Below are 19,862 nucleotides of genomic sequence, written 5' to 3' on the forward strand. Positions count from 1 at the left end.
TGTTTAGTCCTGTTACCACATTTCAACTGCATTTAGCCTACTTTATTATTTGGGCCAACTAACTGTGTCTGTCACTCATTACAGTTTTCCTCCACTAAACAAAGCAATGCCGCCTGTTTAGTCCTGTTACCACATTTGAACTGCATATAGCCTACTTTATTATTTGGGCCTACTAACTGTGTCTGCCACTCATTACAGTTTTCCTCCACTGAACAAAGCAATGCCGCCTGTTTAGTCCTGTTACCAATTTTGAACTGCATTTAGCCTACTTTATTATTTGGGCCTATATCAGTATTTCCTCCTCATCCTGCCCATTGCCCAGCCACTGCTAGATGAGTCTGCTGGTACATTGACCCAGACCTCTACATTCCCCTTGCACTCTACACAGCCAGAATCTGACCCTGCTGAAAGTCAGGTTCCCCTTCCTGCATACTATACCACCTTACACGGGGACAAAGAGGAAGGTGCAGATGAAAGTGCAGGTTCCTTCATCAGGTGGGGGGCATACTCGTTGGCGACGTCACTGGCACAGGGCCCCTCATAGTACGCAACAGTGTCTCTGGCAGTGGGAGGCGCCACCCGCCGTCAAACACACCGCCGTACTATGAGGGGCCCTGTGCCAGTGCCAATGAGTGGGCCCCCCCTGCTTGCTCAGGATCACAGCACTTGCAAAGTTGAAATACTTACCTCTCCCTGCTCCACCGCCGTGACGTATTCCGCGTTTCCTGGGTCCACGAAAATTTTGAGCCAGCCCTACCCCCCACAACTTTAGCCAAATGCCCCCCAGTTTTTAATGCCTAACTATTACTATAAAGTAAATTAAGATTGACAAGCTTTAAGTAATAAGAATTGATGTTTTTGGCATTAAAATGGGCACTGTAGGTGTTTTCCTGTCCTCCACTCACTGCCGACTTTGATTCCCCTTTGACTTGCATTGGGTTTCGTGTTTCAGTTGGCCCCCGACTTTTCGCAATAATCGTCCGATTTCACCCGACCCGACTTTTGACAAAGTCGGGTTTCGCAAAACCCGACTCGATCCGAAAAAAGTAAAAGTCGCTCAACTCTAATAGGATGCATATGTATGCATTTTTTTATGTGCTTTATTGCGAAAAAACTTGAAAATTCCTGAACGTTTGCACATACCCTAACATGGATGGAGAACTTACACAAGGGCTCTCCAGATGCCGTAAAGCTGCTGCTTACCAGTGTCAATCCACTCCAAAGCCTAAAAAGACGGTAAGTGCCACATTTCTAGTTCCAGTTTAATAATTTGGGAGCACAAAAACATACCTGATTTTAAAGTAGTTGATAATATCTTTGGCTTGGTCGACATTAAAAAATGTTAATTTTCCTTTATCCTTCTGAAGGCTATGTCCTATGCCTCTCAAGGCTCTCGCTAGCTCTAAGATGTTCTCTGCAAGTGACATCCTTTTGTCTGAAACATAAAAGAGGAAAACTTAGATTAGGGAAGGGTGTTCTGTCTGACAATTAGAACCTGAACCGACATTGGGTCAGTGTTTGTTGGAACAAAGGGTATCCTCCTAGCTATAAATGAAATAAGTAATGTCAGGGCTACATGATAACTAAAAATCACAATTTCTGTTCATTCATATGAAGTATGAAAATTGTCTGCAATTTAGTAATTATTTCAGAAAATATAATTATACACAATAGTCAAAAGTTGTATTCATAGTGTCACTCTTAACGTACTAGAATCCAAAAGGTTGGTTCGTTACTCACCATGTGAAGTGGTGCTTGAGGAAAATGCAATGTATAGAATTCAAAGAGGCACCGGCACTCACGTACTGATGGAAGCCTGGGACAGGCTGAAACGCATCCTAAATGGATTTATGTGTTAATTGGATTAAAAGCCTGATTTTATTATTATTATTATTATTTATTTTTAGAGCACCTTTGATTCCATAGCTATGTACATAAGAGATGGTTGCATACAGAATACATATATATATTACAACAAACAAACTTACAATGATAGCCTGGAACAGAGGGGAGCGAGCCTGCCCTTGCAGGCTTGCAGTCTACCGGATTCATCAGTACTTGAGTGTAGGAACCTCTTTGATCTATTAACGCAGTGACCGTACATTTAAAATGACCCCTGGATTGTCCTGCATATATAATATTGGTAAAAACATAATAGAAATAGTATAGTGTCCCTGTAAACTGTGCTTCTGTCCGATAACTGTGCTTGATCTGGACTCAGTCCGGCATCCATTTAGTTTTCCTTGGCAGCTGGACGCTGACATTCTGGACTTGCAATTACTAGACCTATACAATTTTATTGTTTTCATGTGCATCTGCAAACCAGACCCTGCTTCATCTGTGCTACCTGCTAAGCAAGTTTGCCTGCTATCCTGCATACCCTGCTGTCCTCATCCTTGCTGATCCACATTTTGTCCGACAAGACCTGCACTATTGCACCATCCAGATCTATGTTTTACAGATTCCATCTCACCAGGTGAGCCAATAACACTGGTATTCGGGTGCCAAGTAAGTTTGCACTTCCAAGGTTCTGAAGTGCATGCAGATCCAGGGTATTATGATTCTTTTCGATCCTTTCTAGTCTCAATATAGATGTCTGTGTAGGTTGCTGGCCAAAAAATGGAAGAATGATTAGGCAAGGTTCTTTTACATCAATATCTCAGTGAACACAAAAACAATTTCCAAAGCTTTAACAAGACTGAGTTTTATAGAACATTTATTTAACTCATAACTAGTGTTGAGCATTCCGATACTGCAAGTATCGGGTATCGGCCGATACTTGCTGTATCGGAATTTCCGATACCGAGATCCGATATTTTTGTGATATCGGGTATCGGGTATCACAACAACATTAATGTAATAATGTGTAAAAAAGAGAATTAAAATAAAAAATATCGCTATACTCACCTGTCCGACGCAGCCGGGACCTCAGCGAGGGAACCGGCAGCGTTGTTTGTTTAAATTTCGCGCTTTTACTTGGTTACGTGAAGTCCCGGCTTGTGATTGGTCAGGGCGGCCATGTTGCCGGGACGCGGACCAATCACAGCAAGCCGTGACGAAATTACGTCACGGCTTGCTGTGATTGGTCCGCGTCCCGGCAACATGGCCGCCATTAACCAATCACAAGCCGTGACGTCACGGGAGGCTGGACATGCGCGTATTTTGAAAAGCGCGCGTGTCCAGCCTCCAGTGACGTCCCGGCAACATGGCCGCCATTAACCAATCACAAGCCGGGACGTCACGGGAGGCTGGACATGCGCGTATTTTGAAAAGCGCGCGTGTCCAGCCTCCAGTGACGTCCCGGCAACATGGCCGCCATTAACCAGTCACAAGCCGGGACGTCACGGGAGGCTGGACATGCGCGTATTTTGAAAAGCGCGCGTGTCCAGCCTCCAGTGACGTCCCGGCAACATGGCCGCCATTAACCAATCACAAGCCGGGACGTCACGGGAGGCTGGACATGCGCGTATTTTGAAAAGCGCGCGTGTCCAGCCTCCCGTGACGTCACGGCTTGTGATTGGTTAATGGCGGCCATGTTGCCGGGACGCGGACCAATCACAGCAAGCCGTGACGTAATTTCGTCACGGCTTGCTGTGATTGGTCCGCGTCCTGGCAACATGGCGCCGTGACCAATCATAAGCCGGGACGTCACTGGAGGCTGGACACGCGCGCTTTTCAAAATACGCGCATGTCCAGCCTCCCGTGACGTCACGGCTTGTGATTGGTTAATGGCGGCCATGTTGCCGGGACTCGGACCAATCACAGCAAGCCGTGACGTAATTTCGTCACGGCTTGCTGTGATTGGTCCGCGTCCCGGCAACATGGCCGCCCTGACCAATCACAAGCCGGGACCTCACGTAACCAAGTAAAAGCGCGAATTTTAAACAAACAACGCTGCCGGTTCCCTCGCTGAGGTCCCGGCTGCGTCGGACAGGTGAGTATAGCGATATGTTTTATTTTAATTCTTTCTTTTACACATTAATATGGTTCCCAGAGCCTGAAGGAGAGTTTCCTCTCCTTCAGACCCTGGGAACCATCAGGAATACCGTCCGATACCTGAGTCCCATTGACTTGTATTGGTATCGGGTATCGGTATCGGATTGGATCCGATACTTTGCCGGTATCGGCCGATACTTTCCGATACCGATACTTTCAAGTATCGGACGGTATCGCTCAACACTACTCATAACATGAAAGTAAGGTTCATAATATAATTTTCATTACAAAATTTTCAGGTTTATTCAAATTAGTTGATGCAAAAAATTAATACACGCCACATAAAAAATTACTACATCTACTATTTTGTGTGACCTCCAGGATTTTTAAGGACAGTACCAAGTCTACTAGACATAGAATGAACAAGTTGTCGACATATTGTAACATCTAAATTTTTATATTCTTCAAGAACGACCGCTTTTACAGCCTGGATGATGGATAGAGGGTGATGATAAACTTGTTTCAGAATTCCCTACAAGTGTGATTGCTTTCAGATCAGGAAATACTTGGCCTGAATCACTTTCACCCCGTTCTTCCCAAATGCACAATGGCTTTAGCTGTGTGTTTTGGATCATCGTATGCCAAAGGCATGAGGTGATGGTAGCATCTTCTATTTCAAAATAGTGTAGTATATCTGTGAATTCATGATAACAATTAAATATAGCTCCCCGAAGACCAGGAGCACTCATGCAGCCCCACATATGGACACTGACTCCACCATATTTCACTGTGGGTACCATGCATTTTTCTTTGTACTCCTCCCTGTGACACGCGTGCCGGCATTCCCACATGGTTCCTCTTCCCCCTCCATGCATAGACGCCTGGCATACTCACCACCCTGGAAGCACGGTGTGGTGCTCGGTGTGCTCCCTGCTTCCATGTGTTGTGTGCGCCACACTTACTGTCGGTGCGCCTAGTGCACAAACGAGCTTCCCCTGCTTTTAAAGAGGCAGGACATGAACATAGTAAAATGACCCCCAGCCAATGGAGGCATTTAGTATAAGAGGCACCCTCCTTAACAGGGAGGTGCCAAAGCAATGAGTGTCATTAGTGTGTTAGTGGTGCTAGTGAGTTCTTAGGTCCCCTGGTCCTGGTGTGGCCAGTGTCCTGAACTTGAAGTCCTTGGTCTTTGCGTGGCCAATCTTGAACCCATAGTCCCTGGTCCTTGAGAAGACAGCCGTGTACCAGTGGTCCATGGTTCTTGTGTGGCCAGTCCTGAACCCATAGTCCCTGGTCTTTGTGAACCCTGAATCTGATCCTGATGTACTTGAATCTGTGTCCGAGACCCGCGTGTCTGAACGTGTGCCTATACGAGTATTCCATGTCTGTAACCCTTCAACTCGTGGATTCTAGGCCTAGTAGTCTGAGCAGAGCCCGAGTCCTATCCGTGTCTGCGTACCTCAGCAGCTGCAATATCAGGGACTGTCTAGGAGTGGACCTGGTGTATACCTGCATCTCAAGCCTGACTCCACTATCAGGAGCTCCAGTGAACACCAGCTAGCCACTTAGCTATGCCCCTCCTAGGCAAGCTCGGCCCTGTGGCACAGTGGGTTCATGAACCACATGTGCCACCAGCATGCATAACACTTCCCTTTGTGATGCCATACAGCTTTGAAGCTATCAGTTATAAAAAAAATTGTCTTGGTCTCATCATTCCAGAGTACAGAGACACAGTAGTCATCATATTTTTCAGCATAGACCCTAGCAAGCTGTAGGGGGGGCTTTTTCTGCATGGGCTTTAGGAAAAGCTTCATTTGTGGACAGCACCCATTCCTCTGCACCATATTGTGTCACGGAAAACACTCACTATGCTTTGGCTTTCTGCTTATTTAACCTAACTGCACTGAAATTTGCATGTCGATTTTCTTCAATCCCCTCTCATCAGAAGATGCTCCTGTTTAGCTGTTCACTTTTGTGGTCGGCTGGAAGTCTCTGTGAGATGGTGCAGTTTCATCTTTGTTAAATTTTTGTATCACTTTTGCTACAGTATTCTGACTGATAAGTAAAGCTTTGCTGATCTTTTCGTTGCCTTCACCTTTTTTGCATAAATAAATTACTTTCTTTCACAGATCTTGAGACATTTCTCTTCCATGTGGTGCCATTGCTAACAGCTTGAAATGAGAAGGTGATTTTTTGTTTTGGACACCCATCTATAGTCAGCTGGACACTGGTTTAATGAATATTTAGACCCACTTATGGTTCATTTCTTGGTAATTCGAATTTTGGAGTCTAAACTTTAACCTTGTTCTTCAGACTTTCATTGGAGTGTACTAATTTTTGCAACATGGTCTTGAATGAATTTGCTAGGACAATACCATTTTTGGGTGGGCAAAATAAGAAATCTTGTTTGCAATCAATGGCCCATATTTGTGGAAGTATTTTGTAGTAAGGTATGCCATTGACAATGTTGATTCTGAGATGAAACTAAAGGTTTTCTGACAAACCTGTTGAGGTCTACTAATTTATGGTGACCACTATATATATTCCCTGTGTGCATAAATTTTAAGTGTACATATACTGTCATAGTGGCATAACACCGACTTAGTCTAAAGTTAACAAAAATATGTCATTTTTTAAAATATATTCTTAGACAGAATTGTCCTCAGTATATACAGTACACATATTACGCACGTACCTTGAACATTTTCCATTAGTAAATGTAATAGCCCCATTAAACCGCCCAACTGCTGTAAGTTAAAGTTCTTGTCTTTTCCCCAGCAGAATCCAGACACATAATAATCTACCAAGACGGCTTCTTTCAAATTTGTCTCAGGGTCTTGAGCATCAAGAAATCCTTCCATTAGCCTGAAAAAGAAAATAAAGAACAAGCTATAAAACGTGAAAACAACAAATTAAAAAAAATAAAAATAATGAAAGAAATTGCTTACAGAAAATAAGGCATAATCATGTGTTATTATGCCGTAAGCTCCAACATCTTAAAAATAAAAACTGCCTATTATTATATTATTATTATATTATATTATTATAACCTATTATCTTCTGTAAATGGATATTTCCTAACACTTAGCTGGTTATTCCCAGAAACTGCACTTACTAAACTTCTTGCAGCATGATCAGCCAGTTGCCATACTACTAAAGTCCTCTGTCGGGGTAACCTATGGCATAATGCTTACTCCATGATGGCACGGTAGAATATTACATACACTATTTTTGAAATACAAAACACTCACTGCTTATTTTTAATGCTGATATATTGTGCTATAATAATTCTATAATGTCCACTGGTTACTTTTCTTTCCTCTACTCTCATACTGTGAGCCTAGTGAATCTATTTCAGCTCTATTATACCCCCCCGCCCCTCGTCCGAATTGGAAGAACAGTTGAGGAGTGTACGTGAGAGCAATATTTCTAAAAAGTCCATACACATTTAGGACAAAAATATTAAATGGAATCTGTCAAAAGGGTTTTGTTACTCCATTTGAGAGCTACAGAATGTAGGGTTAGAGACCCTGATTACTGTGAAGTGTCACATACTAAGCTCCTTACAGTCATTTTGAGAAAATCACTGTTTTATCTTCGACCGATCTAGTAGTTATCTGAATGTTGAGCTCTGTATAACCCCGCCTACACCACTGATTGGCAGCTTTCTGCCTATGCACAGTGTACTGAAAGCTGCCGATCAGTAGTGGGGGCGGGGTTATACATAACTCATGATTTTGATTGACTACCTGGCAGCAAATTTACTAGTCTTCTAGTGATAATCTCCTGCTGATAAAACAGTGATTTTTTTAAAAAAAAACTACACTAAGCAGCTCAGTAAGTGACACATCACTGGTATCAGAGTCTCTGAATCTATATTATGCTGCTCTCAGATTAGGTGGCAAAAGCCTGATGACCCATTCCCTGTAAAGATACACTGCCAGAAGAAAACTTCTCTTTACTTTTGTATTTTTTATTTGCCGAACGCAAATGACTCAGCCTATCAATTAGTCTTGTAGCGTAAGATCGAGAAGGCGGCAAGCCAATGTGCCTAGAAAAAGGCTCATGGGGCATAGACTTTTGAGTTGTTTTTTTTAGTGAAATCAATTGAAGTTCTTTTAGATCAATTTGGCTACCAGAGTGGTCTAATTGGGTCATAAATGTTGCTGGTATTTCTCCACTATTGCTGTAAGGAGAGGTCCACGTGGTACAGTGTGACCACACACGCATCTGTAGTGCAAGAAAAGACCAAAGCTTTAAAGGATTGGCGCACAGCGGCCACATCTATCTTGACATTCTTCCTTGATTGACACCTCTTACAGGGCCCCGAGAAGGGTGGAGATAAGTGGAAAAAAGGCGGGGAAGGTGCCGTGAACGGTTTAGCCACGCCAAGTGTTCACTTAACATCTATCCCTTGTTTGAAGAGTGACTTTGTATTGACAAAAAAATTACAGTATTTTTCAAATTATAAGATGCTCTGGATTATAAGACGCACCCCAAATTTTGAGGAGAAAAATAGGAAAAAACTTTTTTTAATAAAATGGTGGTGCTTCTTATAATCCATGCATCTTATTGCTTACAGGGGTGGTGGCTCGGTGAAGCGGGGTTCCAGAGTCACTGCTGGAGGAAGCAAGAGTGGAGCGTTGCTGCAGGCTGAGATGAGGGGGTGTTCAGATGTGCGGCGCTGCGGGTGGTGTCCGGTGCAGCTGGGGTGTCTCCAATGCTGCTGAGGGGGCTCTGCCGACATTTTTTGAAAGACCAGAGCCCCTACAGTTCCATGGTTTCCTATGCAGTGGACTCTGGGAAAATGGCTGCCGGGGCGGCTCATGCGCAGATGGAGATCTCCGTCTGCGCATGCGCTGCCCCGGGCAGCCATTTTCCCAGAGTCCACCGCATAGGAAACCATGGAACCACGGGGACTCTGGTCAGCAGAGCCCCCGCAGCAGGGAACTCTACCCACAGCAGGGAACACTACCCACAGCAGCGAACACCACCCACAGCAGCGAACACCACCCACAGCAGTGGACACCACCCGCAGCACCGGACACCACCCTCTGCGGCCTGCAGCAAAGCTCCACTCTTTCCTCCTCCAGCCGCGACCCTGGGACCCTCCTCCACCGTGTACGGTAGGATATACCCGCATTATAAGATGAACCCCCATTTTCCTCCAAAATTTGTTGGAAAAAAAGTGCGTCTTATAATCCGAAAAATACGGTAAGTATGAAACTGATTTACAGTGACCGCTGAAACCTACGCCTGATTTCTGAGATCTGAGATATGTCTTCACTGTTTCATCACCAAGTAAGCAGAAGAGACTTAAAGGATTTTTTCTGTCTAGGACTTTTCTGTTCAGTCATTTATTTCTTATCATCTTTTGCATCATCTTGTTTGATTTTTTTAATGTATTTTTGGAAACACTGGTTTTATATTAAAAAGTTAGAAACTTTGATCCTTGAATGATCTAAAAAATCTATATCCTTTTGTAGCATGATTTAAACCTTTAACTATATTGGTTGTGCATTTTTTTGCCATAATCGCAGTAATAATCCAACAATTTGTTGTGATTTTTTAAAACAGCGGCAAACGGTGCATTTTTTAAATACATCTCGGCCACAATTTGTGAACACAGCCTAAAAGTTAAAGGGAATCTGTAAGGTGATTTTTTTCATAGCATACTTATAGAATCCTGAAATAGTTTTGGACAATTCAGAGTCGAGCATCAGCTAGTCAAGCGTATGTAAATCTAAAGTAAATATTCACCCTGACCCACGCCCATAATCCCGCCCACCCCTTTGCGCCAACATCAGTGATTGTCAGGATGCAGCCAGATTGCCATATTGTTTGTGCGAGGATTGCATTGCAATCCTCGGACTGGCCGCTGGCTCTCCTAACCTGAGCATGACAGCACGTATTTCTAAGTAGCTGTTATACTCAGGTCATGAGAGTCAACGGCCAGTCCGAGAATTGCGATGTCATCCTCACGCGAGTAATATGACAGCACTTAATGCTGATGTCGGCGCAGAGGAGCAAGCGGGATTATGGGCGTGGGTCGGCAGGGGTGAATATTTACTTTTGATTTACATACTCTCGGCTAGTCGACGTGCGACTCTGAATTGTCCGGAGCTTACAGCAAGACAACGGGGCAAGGTAAAGCAATAAATGTTACATATTCTGAAAGGGCTTCCTAAGCCCTATATCAGGATACTATTAGTATGAAATGAAAAAGAATCACTTGACAGAGTCCCTTTAAGTACAAGATTAAGTGATTAACTGTCACGCTGTGACTGTCTTCGGTAAGGAAGGGGGCCTCAAGCTGTCCCTGTAACTGGGATCCTAACTATCCCTGCCCAGGGGTACTCTTGAAGGTAGAGAGGCCCGAGTCTCTGACCTTACTATGCTCCTGTTAACCCCTGATCTGTTCCCTCCCCCACACTATGAGACCTGGGACAGAAATATTAGGTAAACAAGACACAGAGACAAAACAGGGAGAACAGAAGGCAACAAACATACAAACACTCACCAAATGTAAAGAGGTATATAGGGAAGGATAGGAATGTATCAACCAAATGGGAATAGGACAATAAGGAAAGAATACACCCCAACAATACACAGCACGCAACAATCTCCAGTAGCAACAACGTTCTCCTATTCAGCAGAGCGTCTCCAAGGAGCTAGATAGCAAAGCATTTACTGGCAAGACAGAGAGGGTCTAGCCAGGTTTTGTAGAGAGAGGTAATGACCAGATCAGAATCAGCTGAAAATGGAGCTGCAAGATTTTGACCAGTATGAAAAAGGGTAGTTAACCTCTTCAGCACCAAAGGAAACCAAATTAATTTAATATAGGACACAAACACACAGGCTAAATGGAAAATCTGTGATTCACAATATGTAGTGATCTCCTAACCCCCAGATCTCCCAGGAGAACGTAAAACACTTTTAACATCAACCCCTTACAGTCAAACTCAAGTCACACGCTGTAAAGCTTTGTACCTGACAACGTGTGCAATTATATACATCAGTTCTATTAACTGGGTTGTTAAAGGGAACCTCATATACTGATCATGAAATCTAAAGAGTAGCATTTGCTGAGCAAACTGATATAGTTTTGTGAAAAATTATATAATATTGCTTGTATTTTATTAATTTCATTACTGGCTTAAGGAGTCCTGTGGGTGGTATATTCTTGTCATGATCCGTTCCAGGGTTTAATCCAGTCTACCCTTTTTCTGGGCGGATCATGTCAAGGGTTAACTGTGCTCTGCCTCATTCTGGGTTCAGGTGTGCGATTTAGCTCCTGAACCCAGTTCAGCGATTTAGTATGCATCCTGCTGGTGGTGTCAGCTATAGTTCTGCCTTCGGCGTGTGAACCTGACTCTGGTAGCTCTTGATCTATCCTGCTGTGATCCCTGACTTGCCCCGTGTCTGTTGACTCCCTCTGTCTGCCCTTTTCCTAGTGTTTCCCTGATTGTTGGTTTGATTCTCTTCTTTTTGACTTGGCTAGTATTCGGACTCACCTCCTTTTGTCTTTGTCTTATCCCATTCTGACCAGTGCTGAACCCCCTGAATGGCTTCCTGACCACGTATACTGCTGCTACTATTTGTACTTCTGCTTCTAACGTTTTCTTTGACTCGGCTTGTCAGACCACTCTCTCGCCACTTGGTGGCGTCTGTGCTGCTGCTCTATGAGTGCAGTCTCACTTCCCTCTCAAGCTGCTCCTGGTGGAGGTTGCGCTACACTGCACTGCAGCTGCATGACATTTCTACTGATTTACAGCTAACTTTCACAGTTTACAAGATAGAATGTAAGCCCACAAGGGCAGGGTCTTCGCCCCTGTGTATCAGTCTGTCATTGTTAGTTTGTTTACTGTAAGTGATATCTGTATTTTGATGTAACCCCTTCTCATGTACAGAACCATGGAATCAATGGTGCTATATAAATAAATAATCATAAAAAAAATAATAAAGATAGATTTTCATTCAAAAGACCACCCACTGGACGCCTAAGCCCAGAATTTAACCCCTTTACCCCCAAGGGTGGTTTGCACGTTAATGACCGGGCCAATTCTTACAATTCTGACCACTGTCCCTTTATGAGGTTATAACTCTGGAACGCTTCAACGGATCCTGGGGATTCTGACACTGTTTTCTCGTGACATATTGTACTTCATGATAGTGGTAAAATTTCTTTGATATTACCTGCATTTATTTGTGAAAAAAACGGAAATTTGGCGAAAATTTTGAAAATTTCACAATTTTCCAAATTTGAATTTTTATGCAATTAAATCACAGAGATATGTCACACAAAATACTTAATAAGAAACATTTCCCACATGTCTACTTTACATCAGCACAATTTTGGAACCAAATTTTTTTTTTGTTAGGGAATTATAAGCGTTAAAATTTGACCAGCAATTTCTCATTTTTACAACACCATTTATTTTTAGGGACCACATCTCATTTGAAGTCATTTTGAGGGGTCTATATGATAGAAAAAACCCAGGTGTGACATCATTCTAAAAACTGCCCCCCTCAAGGTGCTCAAAACCACATTCAAGAAGTTTATTAACCCTTCAGGTGTTTCACAGGAATTTTTGGAATGTTTAAATAAAAATGAACATTTAACTTTTTTTCACAAAAAATTTATTCAGCTCCAATTTGTTTTATTTTACCAAGGGTAACAGGAGAAAATGGACCCCAAAAGTTGTTGTACAATTTGTCCTGAGTACGCCGATACCCCATATGTGGGGGTAAACCGCTGTTTGGGTGCATGGCAGAGCTCGGAAGCGAAGGAGTGCCATTTGACTTTTCAATGCAAAATTGACTGGAATTGAGATGTGACGCTATGTTGCGTTTGGAGAGCCCCTGATGTGCCTAAACATTGAAACCCCCCCACAAGTGACACCATTTTGGAAAGTAGACCCCCTAAGGAACTTATCTAGATGTGTGGTGAGCACTTTGACCCATTAAGTGATTCACAGAAGTTTATAATGCAGAGCCGTAAAAATAAAAAAATCATATTTTTTCACAAAAATGATATTTTCGCCCCCAATTTTTTATTTTCCCAAGGGTAAGAGAAGAAATTGGACCCCAAAAGTTGTTGTCCAATTTGTCCTGAGTACGCTGATACCCCATATGTGGGGGTAAACTACTGTTTGGGCGCACGGGAGAGCTCAGAAGGGAAGGAGCACTGTTTTACTTTTTCAACACAGAATTGGCTGGAATTGAGATCGGACGCCATGTCGCGTTTGGAGAGCCCCTGATGTGCCTAAACAGTGTAAACCCCCCAATTATAACTGAAACCCTAATCCAAACACATCCCTAACCCTAATCCCAATGGTAACCCTAACCACACCCCTAACCCTGACACACCCCTAACCCTAATCCCAACCCTATTCCCAACCGTAAATGTAATCCAAACCCTAACCCTAACTTTAGCCCCAACCCTAACCCTAACTTTAGCCCCAACCCTAACTGTAGCCTTAACTCTAGCCCCAACCCTAGCCCTAACCCTAGCCCCAACCCTAGCCCTAACCCTAGCCCTAACCCTAACCCTAGCCCTAGCCCTAACCCTAGCCCTAACCCTAATGGGAAAATAGAAATAAATACATTTTTTAATTTTTTTGCTAACTAAGGGGGTGATGAAGGGGGGTTTGATTTACTTTTATAGTGGGTTTTTTAGCGGATTTTTATGATTGGCAGCCGTCACACACTGAAAGACGCTTTTTATTGCAAAAAATATTTTTTGCATTACCACATTTTGAGAGCTATAATTTTTCCGTATTTCGGTCCACAGAGTCATGTGAGGTCTTCTTTTTTGCGGGACGAGTTGACGTTTTTATTGGTAACATTTTTGGGCATGTGACATTTTTTGATCACTTTTTATTCCGATTTTTGTGAGGCAGAATGACCAAAAACCAGCTATTCATGAATTTCTTTTGGGAGAGGCGTTTATACCGTTCCGCGTTTGGTAAAATGGATAAAGCAGTTTTATTCCTCGGGCCAGTACGATTACAGCGATACCTCATTTATATCCTTTTTTTTATGTTTTGGCGCTTTTATACAATAAAAAACTATTTTATAGAAAAAATAATTATTTTTGCATCGCTTTATTCTGAGGACTATAACTTTTTTATTTTTTTGCTGATGATGCTGTAAGGTAGCTCGTTTTTTGCGGGACAAGATGACGTTTTCAGCGGTACCATGGTTATTTATATCCGTCTTTTTGATCGCGTGTTATTCCACTTTTTGTTTGGCGGTATGATAATAAAACGTTTTTTGTCTAGTTTTTTTTTTTTTTGCGGTGTTCACTGAAGGGGTTAACTAGTGGGACAGTTTTATAGGTCGGGTCGTTACGGACGCGGCGATACTAAATATGTGTACTTTTATTGTTTTTTTTTATTTAGATAAAGAAATGTATTTATAGGAACAATATTTTGGGGGGGGGGGAATTTTGGGGGGGATTTTTTTTTTTTTTTTTACACATGTGAATATTTTTTTCTTTACACTATAACATTACCCAGGGGGGGCATCATGTTATAGTGTAAGATCGCTGATCTGACACTTTGCTGTGCATTGTGTCAGATCGGCGATCTGACGTGCACAGATCCAGGCTTCCCGGCACCTGCTCTGAGCAGGCGCTGTGAAGCCACCTCCCTGCAGGACCCGAATGCCGTGGCCATTTTGGATCTGGGCCTGCTGCAGGGAGGAGGAGGTAAGAGACCCTCGGAGCAACGCGATCACATCGCGTTGCTCCGGGGGTCCCAGGGAAGCATGCAGGGAGCCCCCTCCCTGCGCGATGCTTCCCTATACCACCGGAACACTGCGATCATGTTTGATCGCAGTGTGCCGGGGGTTAATGTGCCGGGGGCGGTCAGTGACCACTCCTGGCACATGGTGCCAGATGTCAGCTGCGATAGTCAGCAGACACCTGGCCGCGATCGGCTGCGCTCCCCCCGTAAGCACGGCCGATCGCATATGACGTACTATCCCGTCGGTAGTCATACGGGCCCACACCACCTCGACGGGATAGTATGTCTAAGGTCAGAAAGGTCAGAAAGGGGTTAAAGAGTGACTGTTGTTTTAATTTTTATTCCATAAATCAATAGTAAACGTGAAAATAAGTAATTTTGTAATACATCTTTTCAGAGAAATCTGCTTCTCTCTTCATCAGGACTCACCACTCATTTTCAAAATTCTCAATTCAAGGGTAAAATCTGTCTTCATTGACGACAGACTTTCACATTACTGAGATAGGAGATGGCAGTGGGTACTGATAAGATTCTCTCTAGAGGGGAGGAGGAAGATCTCAGTCTCTGGCTCCTCCCTCCTCCTCTATCCTACCTTCTTTACTGAATCTTATAAACCCCAACTGTCATCTCCTATCTCAGTAATGGAATAATCTGTCTTCACTGAATACAAATTTTACCAAGGAATTGAGAACTTTGAGAATAAATGATCAGCTCTGGCGGAGAAAGAAACAGATTTCTCTGATCAGATATATTACAAAGTTTCTTATTTTCATATGTACTATTGATTTATGAAACGAGAAATTAAAATGACGGTTACTCTTTAACCCCTTTCTGCCTTTATGATGAAATAATCTTTCCATATGCAAGGGGTCTATTTGACCAGGGACGGATTATTACGTCATCGCGATCACCCACGCACACGGGTGGTGGGAGGGTGATCACCGCCGGGTGTCAGCTGATTCTGACAGCTGACACCAGGTCACGCACCGCTCCTGGCACTTTAGCCCCCTGAATGTTGTGACCAAATGCAATTGCAGCATTCCGGGAGCCGGCAGAGGGATGAGAGCGCCTCTGCCTTTGGTCACGCCGCGGAGTCCCGATCGTTGCCATGATGACCCGATGTGTCGGGTCATCAGAGCTAGGAAAGTTGCTTGATGAGCAGTGCATGATCAGCAACTTTCCCAGTCAGTGCAGAGCTGACAGTTTGCATAGTATGTGGATTCTACTGTATCCCCATGCTGCACAAGTGATTAGCCTGCAAAAATGATAGTCCCATAGTGGGACAAAGTGGAAAAGTACAAAAAATGTTTAAAATAATTGTAAAAATATTTTTAAAAAAATCAAAAATAATAATAAAAAATCAAAAGATTGTATCTATAAATAAATATTTGTATGAAAATAAAAATATAAACAATAAAAGTACACATATTTGGTATCTCCGCGTCTGCAACGACCCGACCTATAAAATTGTCCCACTGGTTAACCCCTTTAGTGAAGACCATAAAAAAAACAAGCCAAAAAACAATGCTTTATCATCATACCGCCAAACAAAAAGTGGAATAAAACGCGATCAAAAAGACGAATATAAATAAACATGGTATCGCTGAAAACAACATCTTGACTGACAAAAAAACAAGCCACCATACAGCTCCCTCAGCAGAAAAATAAAAAAGTTATAGCTCTCAGAATTAGGCGATGGAAAATTAATAATTTTTTCTATAAAATAGTTTTTATTGTGTAAAAGCGCCAAAACATAAAAAAATATATAAATGAGATATCGCTGTAATCATTCTGACCCAAAGAATAAAACTGCTTTATCAATTTTATCACACACAGACAGCATAAACCCCCCCAGAAAACAAAAATTCCTAAATTGCTGTTCTTCTTCATTCTGCCTCACAAAAATCAGAATAGAATGTTAGGTGTTGAGTTCCTGCCTCTGCACAGGGGGAATCTCGAGCCATCTCCGCTGTGGTCTCCCATTCTTCTCCAGCCACAAAGGAGCCTGCTCGGCAGGGATGTCGGTCCTTATGTCTTGCTCAGTCTGACTCTGTGCAAAGGGCTAGTGCTGCCTTTCCAGCTTCTGCCATTGTAGCCAGTACTGTGCAGCGGCAAGCAGACATTTTTGGGACTAAGTCCTGCTTTTCCCCTTCTGAGCATGCCCAGGGCAAGATCTCTCGTTGGAGATCAAGGGTCACATGCTTAGATACTGCAGCAAATCCCATTGGTCCTCTAGGAAGGTCCTGAATGTGCTCAACTTCTGTGGCAGCCTCCCATTGTTCCTTCTGGGAAGGTCCTGTACTTGCTGCAGCTATAAAAGGTTCGCATGGCCACACGGCCATGCGCTAGTGTACACTTGTAAACGTGTGTGTGTTGATGTGAGAAAGTCGTTCATTAATTATACCCTCCCTTGTGTATGACTGCTCGCGTAAGGTGGATGATTGCTATCTAGCGCCCGACTTAGCCATCAGCACGTGACACACAATACAGCGTCAGATTGCTGTGACCGCCAGTGCGGCGCCATGTGCTTTCACAGCACTTTCCTTACCCAAGCCTGGGTGGTTAGTGGCGTCTGCCAGAGCGGCACCGCACGCACTCCCGTGCATCTAAATTATTATTTTGGTTACGCTGACACCCCAGTTGCGGTGTCAAGCGCAAGAGGTCTAGTTGTACTCTAATCCTGAATCTAGGGATAGAGTTCTGTGACTCCTTGCTTTGCGCTCTCTGTGCGGCACCGCGGCTCTGTGATGCAACAGGGTTCACTTTCTTCATGCTGGGTGAAGTTAACCCATGTGTGAATCCATATTGTACTGCCATATAGTCCGTCATTACTTAGCAAAAAAGAAACCAAAAACACAAGGACCCCTAAAATATAACTTTTAATAAATAAAGCTAAAAACTTTGTTCCAGATTTGAAGACATTAATCACAAATATATATACATAAAACCACAGGGATCCCTGTGGTTTTATGTATATATATTTGTGATTAATGTCTTCAAATCTGGAACGAAGTTTTTAGCTTTATTTATTAAAAGTTATACTTTAGGGGTCCTTGTGTTTTTGGTTTCTTTTTTGTTCTAGGACTCCGTTTTGGTATTGAATATAAGGTTTTTTGTCCGTCATTACTTAGCAGCAAGTTCCATCTCTGCACGGTGGACCCCGGGCTGCGAACGCACCTTACTCTATCTTTCTAATTATTTGGTGCGTTCCGCTAGCCCTAACATAGAAAGCGATCAAAAAATATCATGTGCCGAAAATGATACCAATAAAAACGTCAATTCGTCCCGCAAAAAACAAGCCCTCACATGACCCTGTGGGCCAAAATATGGAAAAATTATAGCTCTCAAAATATGGTGATGCAAAAACTATTTTTTGCAATAAAAAGAATCTTTTAGTGTGTGACAGCAGCCAAACATAAGAATCCGATATATATCCGATATATATCTTGTATTGCTGTAATCGCACTGACACAAAGAATAAAGGCGCCTAATCACTTATACCACATGAGGAATGGCGTAAAAAATACATAAAACCAACTGATCACCTGCTGTTGATTTTTTCATTCTGCCTCCCAAAGATCACAGTAAGGCTCGGCACACATGTATCCTGCGCTCTGCGCTGAGCGCTTAAACCGGGGTTTCAGTGTAAATTTCTGAAATACGTGATTTAGATGGAACCTCTGGCGGAAGATTCCTTATAATGAGGCAGATGGAGGCACTGTGGATGCCATCTGACCTGTGACTCGGCAGTGTCCGTCTTTTTAGGATTGTATAAAAGTGCCTTAGGCCACAGTTTTGTGCATTTTTGAAAAGAAGGACGCCGCTGAACAGAGGCCAGACAGAGTCCAGAGTAACTCTGCCGCCTCATTCTGGTGAATGAATCCCTCAGGGGTTTCATCTGAATCATGTCACTCAGAGATTTATATGGAAACTCCAAAGTAGGTGGTCAGGGTAGAGCGTCGGATAAATGTGATCTAAAACATTATGTAAAATGTTCCCAGTAAAAGCTTCAATTCAATCCACAAAAAAACAAGCCCTCCCTCAGATCTGTCACCTGTTAATGGAAATATAGGGGGCTTCCACGTTACTGCGCTCTCAAATGCAAATGCCCCTTCCCTTCTGAGCCCCACTGTGTACCTAAACCACATATAGCGTCCACATGTTTGGCATTTCTGAAGCGAGGAGAGCCCGTCTAACTTATGGGTGCATGCCTCCAGAAGCACGGACTGGGCATAACGTACTGATGACTGCAACACACTGGTCACTACAGCGTATTGGTCACTACAGCATACTGGTCACTACAGCGTATTAGTCACTATAGCGTACTGATCACTGCAATGGCAGTTTGCAATTTTCACTTGGCAACATTCATTGATGCTTGTTTCTGAAAATACCCATGAAGTCAAAATCATCATTAGATCTGTTGATAAATTCCAAAATGGGTATAATTTCTAAAATTGGGTCACTTGAGGGGTGATCTTTTAGCAATTAGGGGCTCTGTATATGGAGTCCTCAAACTGTTTTAAGAAAATCAGCGCTCCTAGAGGCAAATAGCGCTCCATTCCTCCCGAGTCCCTCCATATGGCTAAATAGTACTGTACCGCCACATATTGGGTATTGCCACATTTAGTAAAAATTGTGGGACAAATGGTGGTGGTGAAAATGTAGTTATTTTTTCTTCACTGCCCAATGGTATAAATTTCTGTTACACACCCGAGATGTCAATAAAATCCCTGCACCCCTAGATGAATTCACTGGGAGGTGTACTTTGTAAATTGGGGTCACTTATGGGAGGTTCTCCCAGTGGGTCATGGCACCTGCAAACAATAACAGTAAAATCTGGCCCTCCTTGCCTTCTGAGCTTTGCATTGTGCCTGAAAAATATTTACCGATTACATGTAGGGTATTGGCACACTGAGCAAAAAAATTCCTATTAGCCCTTAGAAAAATTAAAAACTTGGGGCTAAAACAACATTTTAGTGATAAAAATGTAATTTATTCTTTCTTCACTGCTCAGTGGTATAAAATTCTGTGAGGCACATGTGGTGTCAATATGATCACTGCACTACTAGATGAATTCATTGGGGAGTGTAGTTTGTAAAAAGAGTTCACATAAAGGGGGTTTCTGTTGTTCTGGCACCTCAGGGGCTCTGCCAATGTGACATGGCACCCTCAAAC

The 19,862-nt window shown here is 43.0% G+C and overlaps 1 protein-coding gene across 4 annotated transcripts in view; it reads right to left on the reverse strand.

Moving 5' to 3' along the window:
* Positions 1-19,862, reverse strand: part of CABCOCO1 (ciliary associated calcium binding coiled-coil 1) — a 209,160-nt gene that overhangs the window by 153,892 nt on the left and 35,406 nt on the right. For all 4 annotated transcript variants that reach the window (XM_077258779.1, XM_077258780.1, XM_077258781.1 and 1 more), the window contains exons 3-4: positions 6,632-6,801; positions 1,291-1,435 (exon numbers count right to left, since the gene is read on the reverse strand). In XM_077258779.1, the coding sequence (XP_077114894.1) occupies positions 1,291-1,435; positions 6,632-6,801 (315 nt within the window). The remainder of the gene's footprint in view (positions 1-1,290; positions 1,436-6,631; positions 6,802-19,862) is intronic.

This window comes from Ranitomeya variabilis, chromosome 4 (assembly GCF_051348905.1).
Source record: "Ranitomeya variabilis isolate aRanVar5 chromosome 4, aRanVar5.hap1, whole genome shotgun sequence".
Taxonomy (NCBI): Eukaryota; Metazoa; Chordata; class Amphibia; order Anura; family Dendrobatidae; genus Ranitomeya; species Ranitomeya variabilis.